Source organism: Poromitra crassiceps (genome assembly GCF_964638095.1).
Source record: "Poromitra crassiceps genome assembly, chromosome: 5".
NCBI lineage: Eukaryota > Metazoa > Chordata > Actinopteri > Beryciformes > Melamphaidae > Poromitra > Poromitra crassiceps.
Window position 1 is genome coordinate 62845756 of NC_139642.1, and position 27118 is coordinate 62872873.

The window sequence follows — 27118 nt, forward strand, 5'->3', positions numbered from 1 at the left end:
CACATTCTCCCCCTGACTCTTTTGACATGACCTAGTAGATACAGTGGCAGCTCCATCTGCACCTCCCTATAGAGAGGAAGGGCACTTCTGACTGCTAGGCACAGCTAGCACACAGCTAGGCACAGCTAGCACACAGCTAGCACACAGCTAGGCACAGCTAGCACACAGCTAGCACAGCTTTCTGATGAGTGTGTCGTTTGTGCTCAGCATGTTACTTCCATGCTGGTTGAGCAATTTGATTAGAAAAGAGGATGCTGATATTCAGTATAACAGCACTGGGACGCTTCACTGTGTATGTAAGTATCACAGTTGTTCTAATGGAACCTTGATGAGGTTACGTTGTAGCGACAGCGATATGGATACATTACATTACATTACATTACATTGTAATGTAATGTAATGTAATGTAGCGACAGCGATATGGATACATTTGACCTTAATTATGAACCGGAAGCTGAAATCATCTGTGCTAACCCCAAAGTAGCTATTTTAGCAAGCTTGCAGTCGGGAAACAGTTTCCCCGTTGCTTGGCAACACTTGGTGGTGTAATCCTGAGGAAGCCGTTTGTGTTGGCAGAGACAACAGACAAAAATCATTTGTTGTCTCAAATTACTTTTAAAAATGTCTATTACTTGATGAATAGCTTTGTTTATACTGTACAACTGTTGTATAAAAGCAATATCACACTGGAGGTGGTGCTGTTATACTGTAGGTTACTTACTATACATCGTGACGGCTGTGATTATCTTCGTACGACCGAAAGAGATCAGTACAAAAACAGTCCCTCTGGTGTGATATGAGTCCCTAACACTGTTGACCTTTAACACAAAGCATTCCTCTCCCACTTCCTGCTCCTTCTGGCCTGTCCTGTAGTGCCCCCTTCAGTCACACTTCAGTCTGTTGCTGTGAGTCCATGATGTCAGTCAGTCACACTTCAGTCTGTCGCTGTGAATCCATGATATCGGTCAGACACACTTCAGTCTGTTGCTGCGAGTCCATGATGTCAGTCAGTCACACTTCAGTCTGTTGCTGTGAGTCCATGATGTCAGTCAGTCACACTTCAGTCTGTTGCTGCGAGTCCATGATGTCAGTCAGTCACACTTCAGTCTGTTGCTTGCGTCCATGATGTCACACTTCAGTCTGTTGCTTGAGTCCATGATGTCACACTTCAGTCTGGTGCTGTGAGACCATGATGTCACACTTCAGTCTGTTGCTGTGAGTCCATGTCACACTTCAGTCTGTTGCTGTGAGTCCATGATGTCACACGTCAGTCTGTTGCTGTGAGTCCATGATGTCACACTTCAGTCTGTTGCTGTGAGTCCATGATGTCACACTTCAGTCTGTTGCTGTGAGACCATGATGTCACACTTCAGTCTGTTGCTGTGAGACCATGATGTCACACTTCAGTCTGTTGCTGTGAGTCGATGATGACGGTCAGTCACACTTCAGTCTGTTGCTTGAGTCCATGATGTCACACTTCAGTCTGTTGCTGTGAGACCATGATGTCACACTTCAGTCTGTTGCTGTGAGACCATGATGTCACACTTCAGTCTGTTGCTGTGAGACCATGATGTCACACTTCAGTCTGTTGCTGTGAGTCCATGATGTCACACTTCAGTCTGTTGCTGTGAGACCATGATGTCACACTTCAGTCTGTTGCTGTGAGTCCATGATGTCACACTTCAGTCTGTTGCTGTGAGACCATGATGTCACACTTCAGTCTGTTGCTGTGAGTCCATGATGTCACACTTCAGTCTGTTGCTGTGAGTCCATGATGTCACACTTCAGTCTGTTGCTGTGTGAGTCCATGATGTCACACTTCAGTCTGTTGCTGTGAGTCGATGATGACGGTCACCCCTCGGTGAAGTTCCTCCATGCTGTCAAAGTCGCTGCTGGGGCCGCCGGCCTCAGAGTCGTCCGGCCCGCACGGGGCCGACACATCTGAGGCCGAGGACGCGCCCACAGACAGCTGCATGTTCAGCGACACATTGTCATCGGTGTCCCCACTTCCTGGAGTGGCCCCGCCCACAAAAGTGCTGAATTCCTCCACGTGGATGCCCCCGGGCCCCGCCTCCCCCAGGGGCAGCTGGTGGGGAGGTAGGTACTGGCTGGGGTGGAAGTGCGGCCTGGCGGCCTGGCGCCCCGTGCTGCCGGCTGAGCTCAGGGTGCTCTCCTTGGAGACGGGCTGGGTGGCGGGCAGCAGCGGGTCATAGCGCTCGCCGTAGTCCTCTCCACTGGGCAGCGGGAGGGGCAGCTGGTCCTGGCTCAGGAACTCCTCCTCGTGGGGTGGGGGGTAGTCGCTGTCAATGTCATAGCCCCCCAGGTAGTAGTCTGACTCCAGCTCGCGCGTGCCGCTGCCTCCCAGGCGGGGGGATGAGCCCTTCACCTCGCCCACAGGACCCGCCTCGTAGCCGGGCACCTCTTCGATGTTCGACAGCCTGGTGCTGGGCATCCAGTCTGACGTGTCCCAGTGATACGCTGGACAGACAGGAGAGGGCAGGACGGTCAGTAACCCGACACACGCATACAGTGGCAGCAATCTGCAGGTGGGGCTCCCAGCTGAAGACCACCTTTTGACTGCCAGCCAAGTGCCATAGACTTTGTCACACCATAAGGGACATTGCTTGAGAGAAACTCATGATATCTATACTGTTCATTAAGATGAAGTTATGTTAAGTTTAAATATTTAAAACATTTCATTTGTGTTGTTTATGAGAGTTTGCTTATTGAGTGTATTGTATTATTCTTTTGTTATTTTATCAGTCTTCTTTTTGTTTTAAACTTCTTTTATGTTCAAAATACAGATTATCAAATCAAATCAAAAATATATATTAAAGGGATAGTTCAGTTTTTTTGATGTGGGGTTGTATGAGGTACTTGCATACAGTCAGTGTACTACATGCAGTAGTTTTTATGTGTGGTTGTATGAGGTACTTGCATACAGTCAGTGTACTACATGCAGTAGATCAGTGTACTACATGCAGTAGATCAGTGTACTACATGCAGTAGATCAGTGTACTACATACAGTCAGTGTACTACATGCACTAGAATGCAGCCGGCGTGGTCCCAGTTTGGAGAAATGAAGACCGGTCATGTCTGCTGAGTGTGAAGGAGGCCATGAGCAAAAACGTAAGAAACAACAGAAAAAAAGGCTTCCATTCTGCTCACCTGGCCTAATCCAAGTCTCCACAAGCCCTGAGATGTCAAGTTGACATGAAAATACATCATTTACACCCTGTTAGCCATGTGCAGCTGGGCACTCACTTCTTCTCAGACTGTAGCTTGAGCACCTGGATCCAGTGCAGATTTCAGCTAAAAAGGGTGTAAATGACATCCTTTCAAGTCAACTTGGCATCTCGGGGCTTGTGGAGACTTGGATTATGCCAGGTTAGCAATTTTAGGCATTTTGTGTATTTTTACTGTTGTCGTTTCTGTTGTTGTTGTTGTTGTGTTTTATGTTTTTGCTCGTGACCCTGTTCACACTCAGCAGACAGCTCTAGTTGCCTGATGCGGCCGGTCTCCGGCTGCATTCTACTGCATGTAGTCCACTGACTGTCGGCAAGTAGCTCATACAAGTACCTCATACAAGTAGCTCATACAACCCCACATCAAAACAATCACAACTATCCCTTTGAGTGAAGTGTCTGTTTGATCTTTGTTTAATCTGCCAAGGATCTTGGCTGGCAGTCATACAGCCCAGATGCCAAGTGAAGATTGCTGCATGTGTAGATGATGATTTTAGTCTGCAGAGCACAATCAGGAATGTCACAAGTATAACAACAGTCAACAGCTTGTGTGGCTGAGCTGTAGACAACTGGGATCAGCTCAGGCCCATCCGACTGGGATAGGCTCAGGCTAAGGCCCATCAACTGGGATAGGCTCAGGCTCAGGCCCATCCGACTCTTCCACATGCCATCTGCTGCTGCAGGAACATCATCAGCTCCATCAGTCATGCTCAGTAGCAGCTACAATAAACAGGCTGGAAGTCAAGCATTATAGCAAGGCACAACCTGCACAGGAGACATGATGGCCTTGTTCTTTGAGGGGACATGACATGCACAGTGCGGGCCTGGGAGGGTGGGAGTCAAGAGGTCATGTCATGCCTGCACAGTGCGGGTGGGGGTCAAGAGGTCATGTCATGCCAAGCTTCATGGGGAATTGCAGCAGTCAAGCCATGTTATAGGGCTCAAATAGGACAGTTCCATTGCATGACATGTTACAGGAATACAGTGTGTTTTTGGTACATCGTCCCATTGGTCAGTTTAGCCCACAGACGTTGAATGGATAGAATGGTCCCTTTCTAACAAACACTCCTGGGGGCAGGAGTGGGCAGCGGCCATCTTTATGTGTACGTTCCATGATATAAAACCTCCGTGGTACCGTTGGCCTAGCTTCTGCATAAACCAACTCACGGCGAGACACAGCGTGGAGAGCAGTGGAAAACTGCCATTGCGCTATATCTTGTGTTTTGCTCTCAGCAGGGAGCTACGCCAGGATTTTGGACCGAATGGGATCATTGCACTATATTATATTACTCACCACCTTTTTTATTTAACTTTAACCTTCTAAATTTACAAAGCTAACACACTCATGCTGTGTAGCATGCCAGTGTGACACACTTTCCGGCCTTGATGGCCAAACTTCAGTTGTCACCATAGACGCTAATTTAACGCCATGTTCTGGTGTACTAGCCTAAGGAAAATACCATAGAGAGCAGGTGAAAGTCCGTTCTATCCATTCAAATTCTGTTTAGTCATTAAGTGATGAAATCAGAAACACAGGCAAACATAGAAATCCTCCTTGTGTCCCCAGTTGATTGTTTTGTTTCAGATGATTTAGCACCATGCTAACACGTCAGCATACAGTAGCCTACACAATGTTAAGTGAGAGTAGGCTCCAAACAATTTGTGTGTTAGCATGGATGATGCCAATATCTGTCATATTGTAGCCTATGCTTAATGGGAAAATCTACCAAAAACTCAGCATATTAATTTAACAGAAGATACATTTAATAAAAAAAAAAAAGCAAACCGTGAGTGAACATAAATAAATAAATCAAACAAAAAGATGTCCATGCAGCGAAGCGGGAGAGGAACCAAGGAGAGATTGATGCTGCGAAAACTCCACACAATAACATGAACCATCAGTCAACTGGAGATTAAACACATGACAGCAAATGGCGTGGAGTGATGCAATATGGCGAGAGGAGGCAGGCAGACGAGGACGAGGACGAGGAGCTGTCCTGGGCTGTCCAGTCAGCACACAACACAACCACTGGACCAACAAGCTGTGGGATAGGTGGCATGTCAAAACACACAAACACACAGTGGACTCTGACTGGGGGAGGGGAGGGGGGATACCGATGGCACAGATATATAGAGTTGGAGATAGAGACAGAGGGAGAGAGACAGAGGGACAGAAAGGAGAGAGAGAATCACCTCTGTTGTAGGTCTGAGCTTGGTCCATGACTGACACTGTCAGGTGGAAGAACAGCAGAACAGACAGATTCTTAATCTCGTCTTACTATTCTAAGTTTGTTTGTGTTTGCTGAAACCAAAAATGTGTCTATTTGCGTTTTATATGAAAGTGTGGAGATTGGTAGAATTTGTTTGTTCACGATATCTTCTGGGTAGAAATCGCCTGCATCACAAACGTAGAATTGAATGGAGGATGAGGAACAACTGAGATAAGGATTAAAATGGTTACAGTAGTAAGTCTCAAATGCATGTTTGATGCTTTCATATCTCACTACTATAAGAAGGCGTCCGTCCGGGCGGGCGGGCACGCATGGCGAGCAAGCTACAGCCGAGCACCCGCATCTCACGATATATTTCTATTCTCATTCATAACAATAATCATTAATAACACTTTCACTCATGTTAATCTGTGGGCCTAATTTACCTGTTGGGCCACAGATGAAAGAAAATGACAGCTTGAGTTTACCCCAAAGTAGCAGTTTGATCGGCGGTAAGATGTCGCTGTTTGGTTCATCAAAGACACTAACTAGCAGGCTACGTAAAATAAGTACAGGACAAATGTCGGGTAGGTCCGACCACTGTGTTTAACTTCTATCCACCTTATTTTTGAATGCCCCACTGTAAAAAAGAATCGTGGGTACAAGGTCCGGTTTAGCGTGACTCATTGTTGCTGCGACCCGAATTATAAACCGGAAGCTGGAGTCCGTTATAAAAGTTATAAATATAGTCACGTTATAAACAACTAACCAACGCTGGAGGTCCGTATGGAAACTCGAAATGTGTGTTACTCGAAATGGTTAAAAGTTAAATCAATTTGGTGGCGTTTTACTGCCATGTAACATAGCTAGCTAGCCGCTAACATTAGCCACAGTTAGTAGCCGACTACCCACAATGCATTACGTTATCCCAGCACCCGAACGCAGAGCAGAATGGCTCTGCTGTAAAAGGGTAAAATCCTCTAGACGTGTTTTTTGTCGGGGGCTGGGGATTATCTAAATTGGTTACACCGGAAATAGAACCCATAGTTAACGTAAGGCAAAATGGCCGCCAAAAATAAGGTGGATATCTTTAAATCTAACAAATGTGGCTGATTGATTGATTGATTTATGTTTTGTCTACCCAGAAGTGACTGCTTTTAGTACAATGTCACTGATTTGGTCTATTGCATTCAATCTGAAGTACATCTGAACGGTAGGACATTCCTCCTATACTCCCTCATTTTAGAGGGTCCCTTGAGAATGTAATTTTAATTTCCATTTAATTGGTGTGGGTGTGGGTGTGTGTGTGTGTGTGTGTGTGTGTGTGTGTGTGTATGCGTGTGCGTGTGCGTGTGTGAGGGGTGGTGTGTGTGTGTATATACAGTATGTGTGTATGCATGGACAATAAGAACTTATTCTCTCTCTGCATTGTAATTTTTAACTGGTGTCTCTGCAGCCAACAAAACACACTTCATCTTCATCAACTGAAGAGTTCACTGAATGGAGATGATTTAACATGTCATGTTACAAACTGGGTGTGTGTATATTGTATATGTAGCAGTGTGTAACTTTAGACAGAACGCCAGTAGTTAGTTTAGTTTAGTAGTTTAGTTTAGCTGTTAGCTCTGTTCATTAGAGACATAATGTGGTAACTATTGAACCAGGGGGGTAATATCAGTGTTATATTGAGGTATCAAGCCTTACTTTACTTGGCAATGTTCCCTGATATTTGCTGTGTAGCAAAATGTAAAATAAATGCTACACAACTTACTTTTTATTACTTTGACTGGATGATGCAAGGATGGATGGTGATCTGGAAGATGCTCTAGCAAGTTTGATATGTTTGACCAATGGGCGCTTTTTGTCGGCATATTTTGAAAATATTTTTTATCACATGGAAAATGAGAAAAAATGTATTGTATAACTGAAATTGGTACTTTTATTTTGTATTGTCTTAATTGTATAATAGATATGTTTTATCCTGTAAAACAGTATTACCGTACATAAGTTCGTCCTTGTGGTCATTGGGTTTATGCTGGGGGTGGGGAGATGACATTGGGAGATGATATTGTCATTGTTATATGATTTGTGATATTAGAGGGAATGTTAATTTTTTAGATTATCCTCATTTTCATTGAAAAACATATTAAAATGATTATGGTGTGATTTTTGCAGGGATCTGTACCAAACCAAGATGTTTTCTGAAGTCTGTAGAATATGATGTATAGGCCAGGACAGACAATATTTCATTTAAAATGGTATTTTGAGACACATTTCGCCTTCAACAATATATTGCATGTCCTGCGATTTGAAAATTGCAGTAGGCGATATTGTGATTTCTATAAAAGTTTGTTTAATTGTTCAGCCCTATAATGTTGTCTCCTCTCTGTTAGCTAACGTAGCCCCTGCCGATGTAAGGCTGCTTTAAAAAAAGTATAGAACTATAGACAACATACATCTTTCAAATTTTTTTGAATATCATGGAAAAGTTAGTTTTTTTCCATAATTCCTTTCAAAAAGTGAAACTTTCATAGATTATAGATTCATTACACACAAAGTTGTTTAACTCTGCATAAGTCTGGCTTCCAGCTCATAAAAAAAACCCCAAAACAGTATTTCAAGAAATTAAATATCACATAAAACCAATCAAAAACCGGTATTTTCAAAACAGAAATGTCGATCTTCTGAAAAGATATGTTCATGCCTGCACTCAATACTTGGTCAGGAATCCTTTTGCTTTAATTACTGCCTCGATGCCATGTATGTGTAATATACGTACGTAATGACATTTCCATCATATTCTAATTTTTTGGAAAGGATCTATAGATACCGTAGCTTCTAAAACGCATGCGTTTGCAAGTGCAGTTAATAGTGCCGCGTAGTGGAGCGGGTGATTTGTCTGAGATAGCCATGGTCACTGCAGTGACAGAGTGGAGGTCAAGTGGATAGGAGGGGAAAGATAGGGGAGATAGAGGGGAGGTGGATGAAACATGGTACCTTCGTTTTCGATTGTGTCGACTGCATCATTGACCAGTCGAATAACGGTCACTATGGAGGCTTGTGGGGAGAAGAAGAAGGACACAAGTTTTGAGACACAGTCAGCAGAAATTAAACAACCCACTGCCGTTGCTTATGGCTGCCCACTATTGCCATTCCTGTTAGCAGAGTAGACTGCCAGGTCTGCCTTTGACTGTTAGCAGAGTAGACTGCCAGGTCTGCCTTTGACTGTTTGGGGGCATTTGATCAAGTAGACTGTTGTTCTATGGAAATTGTGTAGGTTGAAAAAATAAAACAGCAAAGAGAAACACTGCCAAATGAAAGGAATTTGACTCATACACAAATGCAAAGATAATCATATGAAGCAAAAACAAAGGAAGAAAGAATATTAACATACATGTAACATTTTACTCTTTTCTTTCTTTCTTTCTTTCTTTTGCTGGCAGAAAATATATTTTTTTCAGCTGGTGACACCAATCAAACCTTAGCAAGAGGAGCACACGAGTGACAATGACAATGATGGTAATGTGACTGAGGCAAACATCTTTACATAATATCATCAATTATGTATTCTGATGATTATGGACAAAATAAATCTTACATTTTCTAATCATGACCATTTTTGAAAAGTGGAACTGAATGTATCTCATGGATTGTAAACAATCACAGATGTAGTGAGGAAAGAAGAAGGCAAAACTCCAGCACAAAAAGCCACAAGCACAACAACAGCAACACGGTGTGAAGCAATCCAAAGTCCCAAGCCTTCACTGCAACTTACAATGACTTCACTGCAACTGACAATGACTTCACTGCAACTGACAATGACTTCACTGCAACTTACAATGACTTCACTGCAACTGACAATGACTTCACTGCAACTTACAATGACTTCACTGCAACTTACAATGACTTCACTGCAACTGACAATGACTTCACTGCAACTTACAATGACTTCACCGCAACTGACACTAGTTGTGTTTCCATTACCCTCAGAAATGCGCAAAATCTAAATATCGCAATAGAAATTGGGTAATGGAAACACGTGAATTTCGAAAAACCTCCCAAATATCGCAAAAAGTTTTTTCGCTCTCATGAGGTGGTTTTTCAGACGTGTCGATATAGCAGTTTATCGCAAAAGTGTAATGGAAACACATTTTTCGCATTTGCACGTCATGTGACCCATATTATCCCTTGGAAAAGGAGCGGAAAATAAGTTTGGTAAGTAAGGTTCGATAGCCGTGTCAAAACCTCCGCAGCAAGTGGAAAACTTTGAAGCAACGCTACCTAGCAGAAAGACGAGTGTTGTGCAAAAGCGTAGCCGGGCAAATTAGATAATGTTTAATGGCAGAAATCGGTCCATGGTGACAGCAGGCTGCCTGTGTGCGCGCATTTGGCACAGCGGCGAGATGAGAGGATGAAAAGCACACACTGGTGCGGTGGTGCTGTCTGAAGTGAATACAGTGACTGTGAGTAGGCTAATACATTGCACACGTTTCAGGTGCAATTATAGAACCAAATCAGCCTTTTCCCCCCTCCATCTCTAAATCGGACCAGTTGTAGGCTATTAGGCTACCTTTTTTCCTCTGCCTGTCGCGCTGACTGCATTCACGCAGCCAGCAACATTTTGCGACTCATTTTCTTTTGAATTGATAATCAGGCTCGTTTATATGCATTGTAACTTCATGTTGGGATTTCCATTGACCATTGGTTGGATTTGAGCATGCAGGGGACGGGATATGGGGCAGATCCCCGTGCGTAATCACTGTGGCAGCTGCTGCAACGGGGAATCACTCAAACGCAACTTCAATGGAAACGCCTACAAGTCGCAATTGTACATTGTCGAAGTTGTAGAAATATCGCAATTCTTTTGCGAAAAACTGTAATGGAAACACAATGACTTCACTGCAACTTACAATGACTTCACTGCAACTGACAATGACTTCACTGCAACTTACAATGACTTCACTGCAACTGACAATGACTTCACTGCAACTTACAATGACTTCACTGCAACTGACAATTACTTCACTGCAACTTACAATGACTTCACTGCAACTGACAATGACTTCACTGCAACTTACAATGACTTCACTGCAACTTACAATGACTTCACTGTAACTTACAATGACTTCACCGCAACTTACAATGACTTCACTGCAACTGACAATGACTTCACTGCAACTTACAATGACTTCACTGCAACTTACAATGACTTCACCGCAACTTACAATGACTTCACTGCAACTTACAATGACTTCACTGTAACTTACAATGACTTCACCGCAACTTACAATGACTTCACCGCAACTTACAATGACTTCACTGCAACTTACAATGACTTCACTGTAACTTACAATGACTTCACTGTAACTTACAATGACTTCACTGCAACTTACAATGACTTCACTGCAACTTACAATGACTTCACCGTAACTTACAATGACTTCACTGTAACTTACAATGACTTCACTGCAACTTACAATGACTTCACTGCAACTGACAATGACTTCACTGCAACTTACAATGACTTCACTGCAACTTACAATGACTTCACTGTAACTTACAATGACTTCACAGCAACTTACAATGACTTCACCGCAACTGACAATGACTTCACTGTAACTTACAATGACTTCACTGCAACTTACAATAACTTCACTGCAACTGACAATGACTTCACTGCAACTTACAATGACTTCACTGCAACTTACAATGACTTCACCGCAACTTACAATGACTTCACTGCAACTGACAATGACTTCACTGTAACTTACAATGACTTCACTGTAACTTACAATGACTTCACTGCAACTGACAATGACTTCACTGCAACTTACAATGACTTCACTGCAACTTACAATGACTTCACTGCAACTGACAATGACTTCACTGTAACTTACAATGACTTCACTGTAACTGACAATGACTTCACTGTAACTTACAATGACTTCACCGCAACTGACAATGAATTCACTGCAACTTACAATGACTTCACTGTAATGACTTCACTGCAACTGACAATGACTTCACTGTAACTTACAATGACTTCACTGTAACTTACTGGAGATGAATTATAAACGCTTTTAACTTGACAACATAAACATTCTAAATTGCCCCTAGCTTACTTCCTGTTGCAGTGTGATGCTAATACCATAGCTCACAGGAAATAAGCTAGCTTTCAAACTGTTCCCTAGCAACACTATTCCATGAAAACCGTCGATACTGTCGGCTCTGAGAATAATGATAATGAGAAGCAACGTAACTTTCAACATATTAGCAGCAAATGAGTCCATGTCAAAACAATACCAAAACATAAATAAGCAAAGCAACAGCTTTAAAAAATAACAACACAAACATTGAAACCCTGGGAACATTGCTACTGTCCTTTTCCGTTTGGGATTTTCTGAGAAGCGCAAACCATTCTTGGTGCAAGCCGTGCAAGAACATTGTAAGTCAATGAGGTAAACAAGGGGGCGTGTCTTACCGTTGTCATCACAGGAGTCAGACTGGAAGGAGCTCAGTGATTGGACCTCGGAGTTGCTGCCTTTGTTGCTCCCTGAGAAACAGGTAACCTCCTCTGCCATGTCCACCATCTTACCTGCAGGCACAGGTGAATGTTAACCCATTGATACCTGATGCAGCATTTGCGTGTATACCCCTCATTTGTGTGTGTATCCCTTTAAGACCGCGGTCTTAAAGGGATACACACACAAATGCTGCATCAGGTATCAATGGGTTAAAGGAAGACGCCAACATTTTGGAAGATTCGCCTATTTGCCATATTCCCGATAGTAAGACGAGATGATAGATACCCTTATCTTATCTTTGCATGCAGTAGAAAGTAGCGACGCACCCCTCCTGCTAGTTAGCTTAGCACATATATGTAGTCCATATAGTCTCCATATGTACCATATTGAATTGTATAGCATCCTTATTTTGCATTGCATTGAATTGCATGGTGTCGTGCTGAATCACATTGTGTTGAATCAAATCATGTCGTATCGCATGGCATTGGTACTTGCCATCGCATCAGTGTCAGTGATGGAGATGCACACACACACACGCAGACACACACACACACGCACGCATGTCGCATGTCGCACGCACACGCACACACACACACACACACACACACACACACACACACACACACACAGACAAACACACTGGAAGCCAGCTATAATTAGGACTAGATGGATCATAAACCATCAAATTATTGAATGGAGTCCTGCTGTGCTGAAGGAAATTGAACCCATACTGTACCCATACTGTCTGCTATAGGCTGCAAATGTGGAGTGTAAAATGTCTGAAGTTCATGTCATAATAGTTGGTTTGTGCCAGCGGGTTTGCTTGCTATTCAGGATCCCCAATAAGATGTGACACTCGTGGTCACATTTGCCATAAAAAGTGCCTTGTTCATTCAGAGTGTGTGGTCTCCTTACTCCTTAGAGAGGACTGCTGTTTGTAGTGAGCAAGTTCTCTCTGTTCAAGATGTTTACATACAGTGCTGCTCTACATCCAGCTAGGAGTAGGCAGAGCCGTGTAGATAGAAGAGTCCCGACATCTCCATTCACTCCAGTGGACCAGTTTTTTACTCTCAAGAGTTCCAGGAAGTAAGGTCCTGGATTAAGCAGCACTGTCGAGTTGCAGCAAAATGGACAGTTTGTGTTGTACTCTGAAAGGGTTTTTCATCCCTTGAATCAAATTGTACATTATCAGCTTTATTTTAGCATGCAAAAGTAGCGCGAGACCCATTCCTGGCTGTTCATTGGCTAATGAGTCTCGCATTTTGGTCCTCCGCTGACGCCACTCTCTCTCTAGAGGACACTAGGAGTAGGGTACAACAACAGACTTGCTCACAGGTAATTGAACTGTATACTGTAGCTCACCTAAAGACGTAACATTACAGTAGTAAAACACACACACACACACACACTCACCCTCGTCACTGTCCCAGGGACTCTTGCGTAGGGAGTCACAGTCGGAGCGGCAGGGGGAGACCGGGGGCAGGTTGGGGGCCACGCTGCAGATCACCACCCCTCTCCTGGTGGTCCCGGCTAGGATGCGCGGGGACTCTGGGTGAAAGGTGCTCATCTCCGTGTGCTCCACCCCCCGGCAGTCCCCACCGGCCAGCTTCTCCAGCGTGGACCGCGGGTCGCCTTGGAAACAGGGCGTGTATGCCATGGGCCTCACCGGCACCTGTGGAGAGGGATGGGTGAGAGACCCGGTAAGGACCCGGATCGAAACTGATCAAACACACACACGCACGCACGCGCGCGCACGCACGCACGCACGCACACACACACACACACACACACACACACACACACACACACACACACACACACACACACACAACCAACCTCGTACAAGTTTGGAGTGCAATATGGCTGACTGATTGTAATATTGACTAAGTGCAATACCTGATGCATAAAGAATCTGACATCTCATACCTTTCATTGCATGGTATCACGTTGCTCTGCCATTGCTAGTGTTCTTCATAATTAAGTGTACTTGTGCAGCCGGAGTGAACATCTCGAATCTTGAATCGATAAGTTGATCGATATCAAGACAAGCGGGTTCTATAATGTAATGTTGCGTCTCGAGGGACGAGAGTCATATCATTTCAAATCACTGGTGCAAAAAACACACATCGATTGTCTAATAACCTTTTTGAATTGAATTGAATTGCCTGCCAACCGCCGTCAAAGTAAACAAAGAAGAATTGAATTCCTCACACCCTTGTTCACTTCATTTCTCAGTTGGTTGCTTGCTAGGATGGCTAAATCTGGAAAGCTGTATATATGATTTATTTTCTTTAGAAAAGCAACACCAGTTCTGTTAAGAATGTATTGTTGTCTCGTCTTTCCACAAAATATTAGAAAAGTATCATTAGTGGTATAGATCATTTTTTATCACAATTGTACTTGGCATATTTTCCCCTACTGTCACGCCCGTTGCTCCACCCCCTCTGCTGAGCTGGGGAGAGTTGTAGACTAGCACATGCTTCCTCCGATACATGTGCAGTCGCCAGCTGCTGCTTCTTCTCACCTGACAGCGAGGAGGTTCACCGGCAGGACGTAGCGCGTGGGAGGATCATGCTATTCCCCCCAGTTCCCCTCCCCCCAGAAATGGCACCCCGGCCAACCAGAGAGTGCAGCGACCAGGACTCATATCCCACCGGCTTCCCACCCGCAGATATGGCCAATTGTGTCTGTAGGAACTAGGGATGTTCATTTTGAAAAATTTCCATAATCGAAAATCGGGAAAATTAACAATCAATTATCGATTAATTAGTCTCGCTAGCCAGCCTCTCTTCCCTTCCGTCAGAGAGTCTGGCGCCGCAGGTTTCCATTGTGGGATTGCGAAAAAAAAATGGTCTGTTTGGGTTAACCAATCATCCTCGTCTTGGGCGGTGCTTAGCGTTAGTGCCCTTGGAAAATAGTTTCGGGGTGGAACTTGTGTCGGCGGAACATTTACACAGGAGGAGGAGAGCTCACAGGCATAAAGTCACTGTTAGACAGCAAATGTTCTAAACATATTCTCTTGCCGAGCAGGCCTTCTTTATTGCACAATCCAAATTTTCTTCAAAACTTGCCATTTTCAGCGTGTAGCAATGAGTTAGCCTGTAGGTTTCTGCCGTTAGCTTTCTACGCTAGCTAGTTAGCGTTCGGCGGGAGCATTACAGCGACACACATGGGAGCGGAAGCCGCTCTGATTGACATATGGTCGGAGCCAATGAACAGAGCGTGACAGAGCTTGCAAGCGGGGGAGCGGATATCCTGCTGCCACCGAAACAGCCGCTCGAATGGGAGAGCAGCTTTAGAGCAGGGGCGGGCTGATCCCTGTTGCCTGTTTCCACGGCGCCAGACTCTCTGACGGAAAGGAAGAGAGGCTGGCTGGGGAGACTATCGATTAATCGATTATCGATAGCGTAATAATAATAATAATATATATATATATTTTTTTTTTACTCTGGTCTGGTAATAACGTTGCGCGTTCTCGGCCAGCTATAATGGTGATGCCGCTGTGTAGTAAGAATATCAGACACTAGCGCTGTGGCCAGGTAAACAAACATGTTACATGTCAGGTTACATGATGTAAGGCAATCGGCGTCTTCCAGCTTAGCTGACAGCACAAGAGTCAAATCAACAGGCCTGAGCCTCACTGAGGTCCGCAGACCGCTGGGTGCGTTTGTTTGTGTCCCCAGCGCATGCCGGTGTGAATTCCCCATGTTTAAAACAGTTTTGTTGGCACAAAGGCCCGTGCCCAGCCAGAAAACTAGAGACTATATGAAGCTCCACCTCACGTTAGTCGGCTGTGCAATGGAGTGGGGCGAGGAGGAACGAATTCCACCCAAACCTAGTCCGCAAAAAATAAATAAAAATAATAATAATAATAATAATAATAATAACAATAATCGATCCAAATTCCACATGATCGATTCAATTCCTTAACGATCAATTATCGATTTTCGATAATTGATGAACTTCCCTAGTAGGAACGTCTGACGGAGCCAGAGGTACCACCGCCGGGAAGTGAGCCCGGGTCTCCGCAGTGACAGGCGAGTGCTTTTACATCTACACTACCCAGACGCCCCAGTCGTATAGATATAGACTCAGATCACTAAGAAGTATGGAAAATGATATCAATTATCAATACAAATTAAGGACCCCCCATCCCTACCTGTGGAGGTCCCATCATCCCGGTCCCTCCCACCACCGTGGGCCCGAGCCCCGCCTCCGAGTACAGGTTGAGAGGGTCTCCGGGCGTACAGCGCAGGGTCTTAAACTGCACGCCGTTGGCCTTGTTGAGGAGCGCGGCCGTGGCCGGGTCCTGCACCAGAGACAGGTTGTTGCGAGAGTAGTTCTTCTGGAAGACCTTCAGAAGCACAATCGGAATCATCAGCTTTATCGGCCAAGTATGTAGACATGTATTCACCTCAAGTATGTAGACATGTATTCACCTCAAGTATGTAGACATGTATTCACCTCAAGTATGTAGACATGTATTCACCTCAAGTATGTAGACATGTATTCACCTCAAGTATGTAGACATGTATTCACCTTATGTAGCCCCGCCCAAATTACCCTTTTATGGTATGACTTCCTGTTCAAAACGCTGGCTGTTTTACCTTAAAGCTAGTGTGACTCACTGGGAAGCAGGCTGTTTTACCTTAAAGCTAGTGACTCACTGGGAAGCAGGCTGTTTTACCTTAAAGCTAGTGTGACTCACTGGGAAGCAGGCTGTTTTACCTTAAAGCTAGTGTGACTCACTGGGAAGCAGGCTGTTTCACCTTAAAGCTAGTGACTCACTGGGAAGCAGGCTGTTTTACCTTAAAGCTAGTGTGACTCACTGGGAAGCAGGCTGTTTCACCTTAAAGCTAGTGACTCACTGGGAAGCAGGCTGTTTTACCTTAAAGCTAGTGACTCACTGGGAAGCAGGCTGTTTTACCTTAAAGCTAGTGACTCACTGGGAAGCAGGCTGTTTCACCTTAAAGCTAGTGACTCACTGGGAAGCAGGCTGTTTTACCTTAAAGCTAGTGACTCACTGGGAAGCAGGCTGTTTTACCTTAAAGCTAGTGACTCACTGGAAGCAGGCTGTTTTACCTTAAAGCTAGTGACTCACTGGGAAGCAGGCTGTTTTACCTTAAAGCTAGTGACTCACTGGAAGCAGGCTGTTTTACCTTAAAGCTAGTGACTCACTGGGAAGCAGGCTGTTTCACCTTAAAGCTAGTGACTCACTGGGAAGCAGGCTGTTTCACCTTAAAGCTAGTGACTCACTGGGAAGCAGGCTGTTTTACCTTAAAGCTAGTGACTCACTGGGAAGCAGGCTGTTTTACCTTAAAGCTAGTGACTCACTGAAGCAGGCTGTTTTACCTTAAAGCTAGTGACTCACTGAAGCAGGCTGTTTTACCTTAAGTTTATTGAAGTTTATTGAAAATTTCTGGTACAGGACTATAGTCCTCTACACCAGACTCACACTCAGTACAAAAATAAAAAGAAGTCACGTTGTAATATACATTTAAAAAACAATACAACACAACAACATATAACATACATTAAAACAAAGTACCAGAGCCAAATACGTGGTCTCATAATAGAATCAACAGCCTGCCCTATAGTTATACAAGAAATCCTTTGTTAACCAATGTTTATCTAATCTGTTTTTGAACGTGTTAACTGAAGGGGCCTGCACCACCTCGTCTGGAAGTTCATTCCATTCTCTTACAGCACGAACTGTAAAAAAGTTTTTCCTCCTTTCAGAGCGACAGTTTGTTGGAAATAGCTTCAGGGAATTCCCTCTTAACACATATTTATTTTTCCAAAAATGGATAATAGGCTCGGCTGTGAAATCATATATTTTATGAACAAGTTTGTATACCTCGATCATGTCGCCTCTATGTCTCCTGTATACTAGAGTTGGTAATTGTAAGTATCTTAACCTCTCTTCGTATGATTTCTCATCCAGCCCTGGAATCAATTTGGTTGCTCTTCGCTGTACCTTCTCGATTTTTTCTATGTATTTCACTTTATAAGGAGACCACACAGAACTTGCATATTCCAGCTGAGATCTCACCAAAGATTTATACAGGGGTAAAAATAAATCCTTACTTAAATGCAAAAAGGTTCTTTTAATGATCGCCAACATAGAGTTAGCTTTTTTTATTTTCTCCAATATATGTGTTTGAAATTCAAGTGAGCTGTCACTACAACTCCTATATCCCTCTCCTCCTCCACTTGTTGGATCCCCAGATCCCCAACAGTGTAGTTTGAAACCTCTGCACTTGATTTCCCAATATGTAACTGTTTGCATTTGTCTGGATTCAATTTTAGTAACCAGGTGTCACACCATTTACTCATGCTGTGTAGATCTGCTTGAAGATGGTCTATATCTGAGTCCCCAGCTATGATTCGGAATATTTTCGTATCGTCAGCAAAGAGGTATACATCAGATTGTATCACACATGGTAAATCATTTATATAAACAACAAAAAGCACAGGGCCCAGCACTGATCCTTGAGGGACTCCTGACGTCACTGGTTTCCAATCTGAAGTGGCCCCATTGACCATCACCTGCTGTTTCCTATTACGTAAAAAGTCCTGTATCCAGTCAATGACTCTATCATCTATGCAGTAAGACTTGAGTTTTGATATTAATCTTTTATGAGGGACCTTATCAAAGGCTTTTTGGAAGTCCATATATATGCAGTCTACTGGCTGGCCTCTGTCCAAGGCTGCCGACCACTTATCGAGGACAGTAAGAAGTTGAAGTGTCGTTGATCTTCCGGATAAAAATCCATACTGCTTGTTACTAAAAAGTCCATTGGACTTCATATGATCGACAATATATGTCCTAATTAATTTTTCCATCGTTTTACATACTACAGATGTCAGACTAACTGGTCTGTAGTTTCCTGCTAATGCCTTGTTTCCTTTTTTGAAAATTGCACTAATTTGTGCCACTTTCCAGTCACACGGCAAAGTTGATTCATCCAAAGATTTGTTAAATAATTCAGATAACGGCTCTGCAATCACACAAGCCAATTCCTTCAAGATCCTAGGGTGAATTGCATCCGGACCTGGAGATTTATAAATGTTAGTATTCTGTAGAAGCTTTTTCGTGTCTTCAATAGTAATTGTAAAAGATTCTGTTGTTTGAACTTCCAATCTGGGCAACTCGGGTACAAGCCCTCCTGGTTCGTTCACAAATACACTACTAAAAAAATCTGACAGTATTTCCGCCTTTTCAGAGTCACTATCTGTTTTAGGGGACTTTATGTCTTCCTGATTGGTGTATAAGTCTCCTACTGATGTTTTTATTCTTGTCCTCCTATTAATGTAGTTCCAAATGACCTTTGGTTTTAGTTTAGATTGTCTTACTAGGTCCAATTCATATTTCCTTCTTAAATACCTAGTTCTCATTCTCACAACATTTCTAACTCGTCGATATTCCTGCTGTACCTCTGGATTTCTACTTTTTATAGCCTTCCTTGCAAGGCTATTTTTTTCTTTAATTTTATTTTTTGTGATATCATCTAAGGCAAAGTTATGTTTTCTAATTTGAGACCTACTAATACTGTTTGGTACATACTTTTCTTCAATTTCCCCCAACTTAGACTTTATTAGTCTCCATTTGATGTCAACACCGTGATTGGAAAGGTAATGAGCCCAGTCAAAGCATTCCAGCTCTCTGCGTGCTCCTTCAAAGTTCCCCTTATTATAGTTCTTTCTTACCGATCCATTCCTCAGTGTTTTTGTATAACAAATTGCCTTAAACAACAAAATACAATGGTCACTTTTACCTAAAGGGCCTAAATACTGAATATCATCAATCATATTGTCCACATTTGTTAGTATAAGATCCAGCACGTGTGGTACGTCACCACCTCTCCACCTTGTTGGTTCCAGCACATGCTGAAACAGCAGTGAGTTTTGTATACAGTCCAAAAATCGATTGTCCAGTGATGTTTGGCTATCCCCCTCTGCGTCAGTTATATTCCAGTCAATATTTGGCAAATTAAAATCTCCCATAATTAGCTTATGCACATACTTTTTGATTGACACCTCTTTCATTAGGGCCACAAGGTTGTCATTGTTAGTCTCTGTTCCACTAGGAGACCTGTAGATTAAACCCACCATCAAAGACTCTTGATTATTACATTTAATCTCCACAAAGATACTCTCATGAAACTCAGACAATATTGTAACATCTTTAACTTCTAGTGATTTATGGATGTAAAGCAATAAGCCTCTCCCTATGTCGTTGTCAATATTCCTTGAAAATATATTGTAACAATCTATATCATCCAAGTTAAATTCTGTTGGACTCATATTATGTTTCCGATTTTTGGATTTAACTTCAGTGATTCCTATAATATGAATACGTGGGAGTAATTTCAAACGGGCGGTGAGTTCGTGCATTTTGTTATGAAGTTGGTCTGCATTAGTATACAGGCACAAAATACTTTCTAGAGGCGGAGACTTGCTGACATATTGTCGCTTATGGTGGACAGGTCTGTGATCAAGTCACTGAGTCGTGGGGATTCTCACCACTCGTCTTGCCCAGGGGGGGCCACGGACTTTATAGGTGAAATCCCCCTCTGATTTCCGCTGCTTCTCCTTCGCCTCTTCATACAGCTCCCTCTCTTTCTCTCTCTCAGTCTTCGTAAGATCATTCGCGATTCTTACTTTTGCGAACCTGTCCGTTTGATGTAGTGCGGAGATCTTCCTGAACAAGTTTGTCTTTAGCTCCATGCTCTGCAGAGTAACCAGAACGGGTCTCCCTGATCTTGCTGGGTCCTCCTCGCCGTCACTCCTGCTGTATTTGCCGAGCCGGGCCACTCTCACAAACGAGTCTGCAGCCGTGCGGACCTTGCATGTTTTGAAAACGTCTTTTACAACATCCACGTCTTTTTGTTGCCGTTCCTCTCGGTTATCCGTACTGTGCTCCTTTATTCCAAACACTATAATATTCCGTTCTCTTGATTTTCTTTCATCTATTTCAGTCAGAACGCTTTTAAAGGCGAGTGTTTTTTCTTTTGGATCGGCGTTTCTCACCATGTCAGCCCAACTTGCTGTACCTTTTCCTTGTTCTTTCATCTGCTCCTGTATAATCTCCACGACTCTCTTCTCGTCACACTTCTTCTCCAGCTTCGACTCGAAATCCAGCATTCGCTGTTCAAAAAGTTTTACAAGTAATTGGCATTTTTCCTCGATCATCTGCTCCACCGCGATGCTTTTTTCCACACTTTCTTCACAATATGGACAAAACCACATTATGCCCGTGTCTCGTTTCTGTAGAATCACGTATTCCACTTCACCTTTGTTTAAGCATTTTATGCAGTAGTTCTTCTTACATCGCCTGCAGGTCAATGTCTTTATATCCAGATTACCAGCGGGAGTTTGGCATAGTTGACATGCACTCTCTTTGTCCACATCGGTCTTGGCGTCCGCCTCGCCGATTTCCCCAGTACTTGCTCTTGCACTGGCACCAACATTTTTCAGTTTATCGTACTTTTTATCTCCCATATTTATCCTTCGGTTGTACTAAGTGCGTTGTTGTTTTTTGCACTTATATATACTTAATTGTGGGAAAACAAACACCGACACGCAGGACCGGACTTAAAGCTAGTGACTCACTGGGAAGCAGGCTGTTTTACCTTAAAGCTAGTGACTCACTGGGAAGCAGGCTGTTTTACCTTAAAGCTAGTGACTCACTGGGAAGCAGGCTGTTTTACCTTAAAGCTAGTGACTCACTGGGAAGCAGGCTGTTTTACCTTAAAGCTAGTGACTCACTGGGAAGCAGGCTGTTTTACCTTAAAGCTAGTGACTCACTGGGAAGCAGGCTGTTTTACCTTAAAGCTAGTGTGACTCACTGGGAAGCAGGCTGTTTTACCTTAAAGCTAGTGACTCACTGGGAAGCAGGCTGTTTTACCTTAAAGCTAGTGACTCACTGGGAAGCAGGCTGTTTTACCTTAAAGCTAGTGACTCACTGGGAAGCAGGCTGTTTTACCTTAAAGCTAGTGACTCACTGGGAAGCAGGCTGTTTTACCTTAAAGCTAGTGACTCACTGGGAAGCAGGCTGTTTTACCTTAAAGCTAGTGACTCACTGGGAAGCAGGCTGTTTTACCTTAAAGCTAGTGACTCACTGGGAAGCAGGCTGTTTTACCTTAAAGCTAGTGACTCACTGGGAAGCAGGCTGTTTTACCTTAAAGCTAGTGACTCACTGGGAAGCAGGCTGTTTTACCTTAAAGCTAGTGACTCACTGGGAAGCAGGCTGTTTTACCTTAAAGCTAGTGACTCACTGGGAAGCAGGCTGTTTTACCTTAAAGCTAGTGACTCACTGGGAAGCAGGCTGTTTTACCTTAAAGCTAGTGACTCACTGGGAAGCAGGCTGTTTTACCTTAAAGCTAGTGACTCACTGGGAAGCAGGCTGTTTTACCTTAAAGCTAGTGACTCACTGGGAAGCAGGCTGTTTTACCTTAAAGCTAGTGACTCACTGGGAAGCAGGCTGTTTTACCTTAAAGCTAGTGACTCACTGGGAAGCAGGCTGTTTTACCTTAAAGCTAGTGACTCACTGGGAAGCAGGCTGTTTTACCTTAAAGCTAGTGACTCACTGGGAAGCAGGCTGTTTTACCTTAAAGCTAGTGTGACTCACTGGGAAGCAGGCTGTTTTACCTTAAAGCTAGTGTGACTCACTGGGAAGCAGGCTGTTTTACCTTAAAGCTAGTGACTCACTGGGAAGCAGGCTGTTTCACCTTAAAGCTAGTGACTCACTGGGAAGCAGGCTGTTTTACCTTAAAGCTAGTGACTCACTGGGAAGCAGGCTGTTTTACCTTAAAGCTAGTGACTCACTGGGAAGCAGGCTGTTTTACCTTAAAGCTAGTGTGACTCACTGGGAAGCAGGCTGTTTTACCTTAAAGCTAGTGACTCACTGGGAAGCAGGCTGTTTTACCTTAAAGCTAGTGACTCACTGGGAAGCAGGCTGTTTTACCTTAAAGCTAGTGACTCACTGGGAAGCAGGCTGTTTTACCTTAAAGCTAGTGACTCACTGGGAAGCAGGCTGTTTTACCTTAAAGCTAGTGACTCACTGGGAAGCAGGCTGTTTTACCTTAAAGCTAGTGACTCACTGGGAAGCAGGCTGTTTTACCTTAAAGCTAGTGACTCACTGGGAAGCAGGCTGTTTTACCTTAAAGCTAGTGACTCACTGGGAAGCAGGCTGTTTTACCTTAAAGCTAGTGACTCACTGGGAAGCAGGCTGTTTTACCTTAAAGCTAGTGACTCACTGGGAAGCAGGCTGTTTTACCTTAAAGCTAGTGACTCACTGGGAAGCAGGCTGTTTTACCTTAAAGCTAGTGTGACTCACTGGGAAGCAGGCTGTTTTACCTTAAAGCTAGTGTGACTCACTGGGAAGCAGGCTGTTTTACCTTAAAGCTAGTGACTCACTGGGAAGCAGGCTGTTTCACCTTAAAGCTAGTGACTCACTGGGAAGCAGGCTGTTTTACCTTAAAGCTAGTGACTCACTGGGAAGCAGGCTGTTTTACCTTAAAGCTAGTGACTCACTGGGAAGCAGGCTGTTTTACCTTAAAGCTAGTGTGACTCACTGGGAAGCAGGCTGTTTTACCTTAAAGCTAGTGACTCACTGGGAAGCAGGCTGTTTTACCTTAAAGCTAGTGACTCACTGGGAAGCAGGCTGTTTTACCTTAAAGCTAGTGACTCACTGGGAAGCAGGCTGTTTTACCTTAAAGCTAGTGACTCACTGGGAAGCAGGCTGTTTTACCTTAAAGCTAGTGACTCACTGGGAAGCAGGCTGTTTTACCTTAAAGCTAGTGACTCACTGGGAAGCAGGCTGTTTTACCTTAAAGCTAGTGACTCACTGGGAAGCAGGCTGTTTTACCTTAAAGCTAGTGACTCACTGGGAAGCAGGCTGTTTTACCTTAAAGCTAGTGACTCACTGGGAAGCAGGCTGTTTTACCTTAAAGCTAGTGACTCACTGGGAAGCAGGCTGTTTTACCTTAAAGCTAGTGACTCACTGAAGCAGGCTGCGGGGGATAAGCTCTGCCACAGGAAGTGTAAACACAATCCGTTCCGATTGTGTTTACACTTCCTGTTAGTCTCTCAAGCCAGACTGTCTCTGCTACATCAGGTGAATACGTTGCTCTCAATGTACTTTACACAGGAAAAAGGTATGCATAACAAGCTAAAACAAACAAGGACAGTGACTTAAACAAATTAACTGCTATTTACAATATATACAATAATAATACGTGTGATGTAAGGTGACCGTAATAAATACGTAGGCCTATATATACCAGTAAGAAGAAAAACAATTATTGTATACTATTGTAAACCGTTGTTTACTGATCTAGGCAAAGCTTTGAGACAGTTATTGCACAGTTAACACGTTTCACCTTAGGGTTGTGTGTGTGTGTGTGTGTGTGTGTGTGTGTGTGTTGGGAGGGGATTGTGTACATGAGGTAGGTTTTACAGACCTTCTTGCGAAAGGCGATGAAGAGGATGACGAGGGTGACGATGAGGAAGAGCACCACGGCGATGCCAATCAGCTCCTCCTTGCCGACCCCGGCGTGGCCCGCCTGGCACGGAGAAAAGACCACCTTTAATACCTTTAAGTACCTTTAATACAATATGAATTTCATTGACGGAAACTATGAGGGAAAATGTTCCTCGACTACCTGCCTGCCTACCTACCTACTTACTTACTTACCTACCTACTTATCTACCTACCTATTTACCTTGTACAAGCTATTTACCTTGTAGGTCTACCGTCAGCATGAGTGTGTTGTGGCCGCATGCATGTGTTGTGGTGTTCGTGTGACAATAAAAGACGGGCTTGTCCCGTTACGAGATACGAGATCTCAGGCCTCCTCAGGTCTGAGATCTCAGACCTCCTCAGGCCTGAGACCTGTGACCTGAGGAGGTCTGAGATATCAGACCTGAGGAGGTCTGAGATCTCAGACCTCCTCCTCAGGTCTGAGATCTCAGACCTCCTGAGATCTCAGACCTGAGGAGGAGGCCTGAGATCTCAGACCTGAGGAGGAGGTCTGAGATCGGGAGTTGACGTTCCGCTCATCCTGATGAAGGTCGCCATGACCGAAACGTCAATGCTCCCTCAACAAATAAACTCAGATGATCCTTCTTCACCTGCATGTCGGGCACCACCAGGGGGCGCAGACCACAGCGCTGGCCCACGAAGCCCCCCGTGCAGTTACAGTAGAAGGAGCCGTGGGTGTTGACGCACACGCCCCCGTTCTCACAGTCGCCCTCCGGGTTACTGCGGTCGCATTCGTTCACGTCCTCCTCACAGCTGCAGGGCGGAGAGGTAAAGGAGATTACAAGTTTGAGACAAGGTTATTATAGGTTTGCATTTTTCGCTAGTTTTTATTTTTATTTCATTTTGTCTTTGCTTTCAGTTTCAGTTTAGTTTTAATTCGTTTTTAGTTTCACTTCGCACAGATGAAGAGAGATCAAAGACACTGGTGGAAGGTGAAATGCGTTGACAATAGATGGCAGAAGAAATAATGCACGTGGCTTTAAACCAAAGTTCCCTTGCCTTTAATGTGATAGGCTGAGCTTGTATGGAGAATATCAACACATTTGAATGTGATAGGCTGAGCTTGTATGGAGAATATCAACACATTTGAATGTGATAGGCTGAGCTTGTATGGAGAATATCAACACATTTTAATGTGATAGGCTGAGCTTGTATGGAGAATATCAACACATTTGAATGTGATAGGCTGGGCTTGTATGGAGAATATCAACACATTTGAATGTGATAGGCTGAGCCTGTATGGAGAATATCAACACATTTGAATGTGATAGGCTGAGCCTGTATGGAGAATATCAACACATTTGAATGTGATAGGCTGAGCCTGTATGGAGAATATCAACACATTTGAATGTGATAGGCTGAGCCTGTATGGAGAATATTTGTACATTTGTAGACGCACCGTTAAATTCCAACATCAAAGAAACTGATTTTCACATCAAGGAAAGGATTTCCCCTCATTTTAAATGAAAAGTACATGCATGTTCTGCTCATTAATCCTGCTCTCTCTCTCTCTCTCTCTCTCTCTCTCCCTATCATTTGTCTGTGGTGACAGTAGGGCAAACAGGAGGTGGACACAGAGTGATGAGTACAGTGGGTTTCTGTGTTATTAGCCCAGAGACTTTGATTCAATTTGAAAACGTTTTCCAACTCTGAATTTAAAAACACCTTGATGAAAAAACTGCTGTCATCTGCTTGTGTGTAATCGTGTGTGCGTGTGTGTGTGTGTGTGTGCGTGCGTGTGTGTGTAATCATGTGTGCGTGTGCGCACGTGCACGTGCACAATCATGAATAAATGTATCACCCAGCGTGTTTTTCTCGGCTGCCATGCTGCGTTTATTCTGACAGCCAGGGGGCACTAACGGCACACAGATGTTTATTCTGACAGCCAGGGGGCACTAACGGCACACAGATATGTTTATTCTGACAGCCAGGGGGCACTAACGGCACACAGATATGTTTATTCTGACAGCCAGGGGGCACTAACGGCACACAGATATGTTTATTCTGACAGCCAGGGGGCACTAACGGCACACAGATATGTTTATTCTGACAGCCAGGGGGCACTAACGGCACACAGATATGTTTATTCTGACAGCCAGGGGGCACTAACGGCACACAGATATGTTTATTCTGACAGCCAGGGGGCACTAACGGCACACAGATATGTTTATTCTGACAGCCAGGGGGCACTAACGGCACACAGATATGTTTATTCTGACAGCCAGGGGGCACTAACGGCACACAGATATGTTTATTCTGACAGCCAGGGGGCACTAACGGCACACAGATGTGTAAAATGTGACAAACAGGATGAAGTGCAGCAGCTTGGGAGCATGCTGTTGTGCTGGGGAAACTATGATGTAATAGCACCACCCTGTGGTCTGAAGTGCACTCAATCAAATGTCCTTTTAAATGGTTCTGCTGGGCACGAGATTCACACAAAATGGTGTAATTGACTTCAACATGTCATGTATGTAAAGTATTTTGAAAAAGGTTTCTTTGCAGGTTTGTGTAAGTATCACATGCATGTGGGTGTGTTTTCGGTGTGCATGTGTTTCGGGGGGTGGGGGGTGGGCAAGGTTATTCACTAA

The 27118-nt window shown here is 43.9% G+C and overlaps 1 protein-coding gene across 2 annotated transcripts in view; it reads right to left on the reverse strand.

Annotated features, from left to right (window-relative positions):
- Window positions 1-1813: 1813 nt before the first annotated feature.
- The window catches only part of fat3a (FAT atypical cadherin 3a), a gene marked incomplete at both ends in the record, with an annotated part of 251969 nt that continues 226664 nt past the window's right edge, over window positions 1814-27118 (reverse strand). For both annotated transcript variants that reach the window (XM_083637169.1, XM_083637168.1), the window contains 8 exons: window positions 1814-2478; window positions 5440-5475; window positions 8454-8513; window positions 11938-12051; window positions 13394-13652; window positions 16140-16334; window positions 24448-24549; window positions 25118-25280. In XM_083637169.1, the coding sequence (XP_083493295.1) occupies window positions 1814-2478; window positions 5440-5475; window positions 8454-8513; window positions 11938-12051; window positions 13394-13652; window positions 16140-16334; window positions 24448-24549; window positions 25118-25280 (1594 nt within the window). The remainder of the gene's footprint in view (window positions 2479-5439; window positions 5476-8453; window positions 8514-11937; window positions 12052-13393; window positions 13653-16139; window positions 16335-24447; window positions 24550-25117; window positions 25281-27118) is intronic.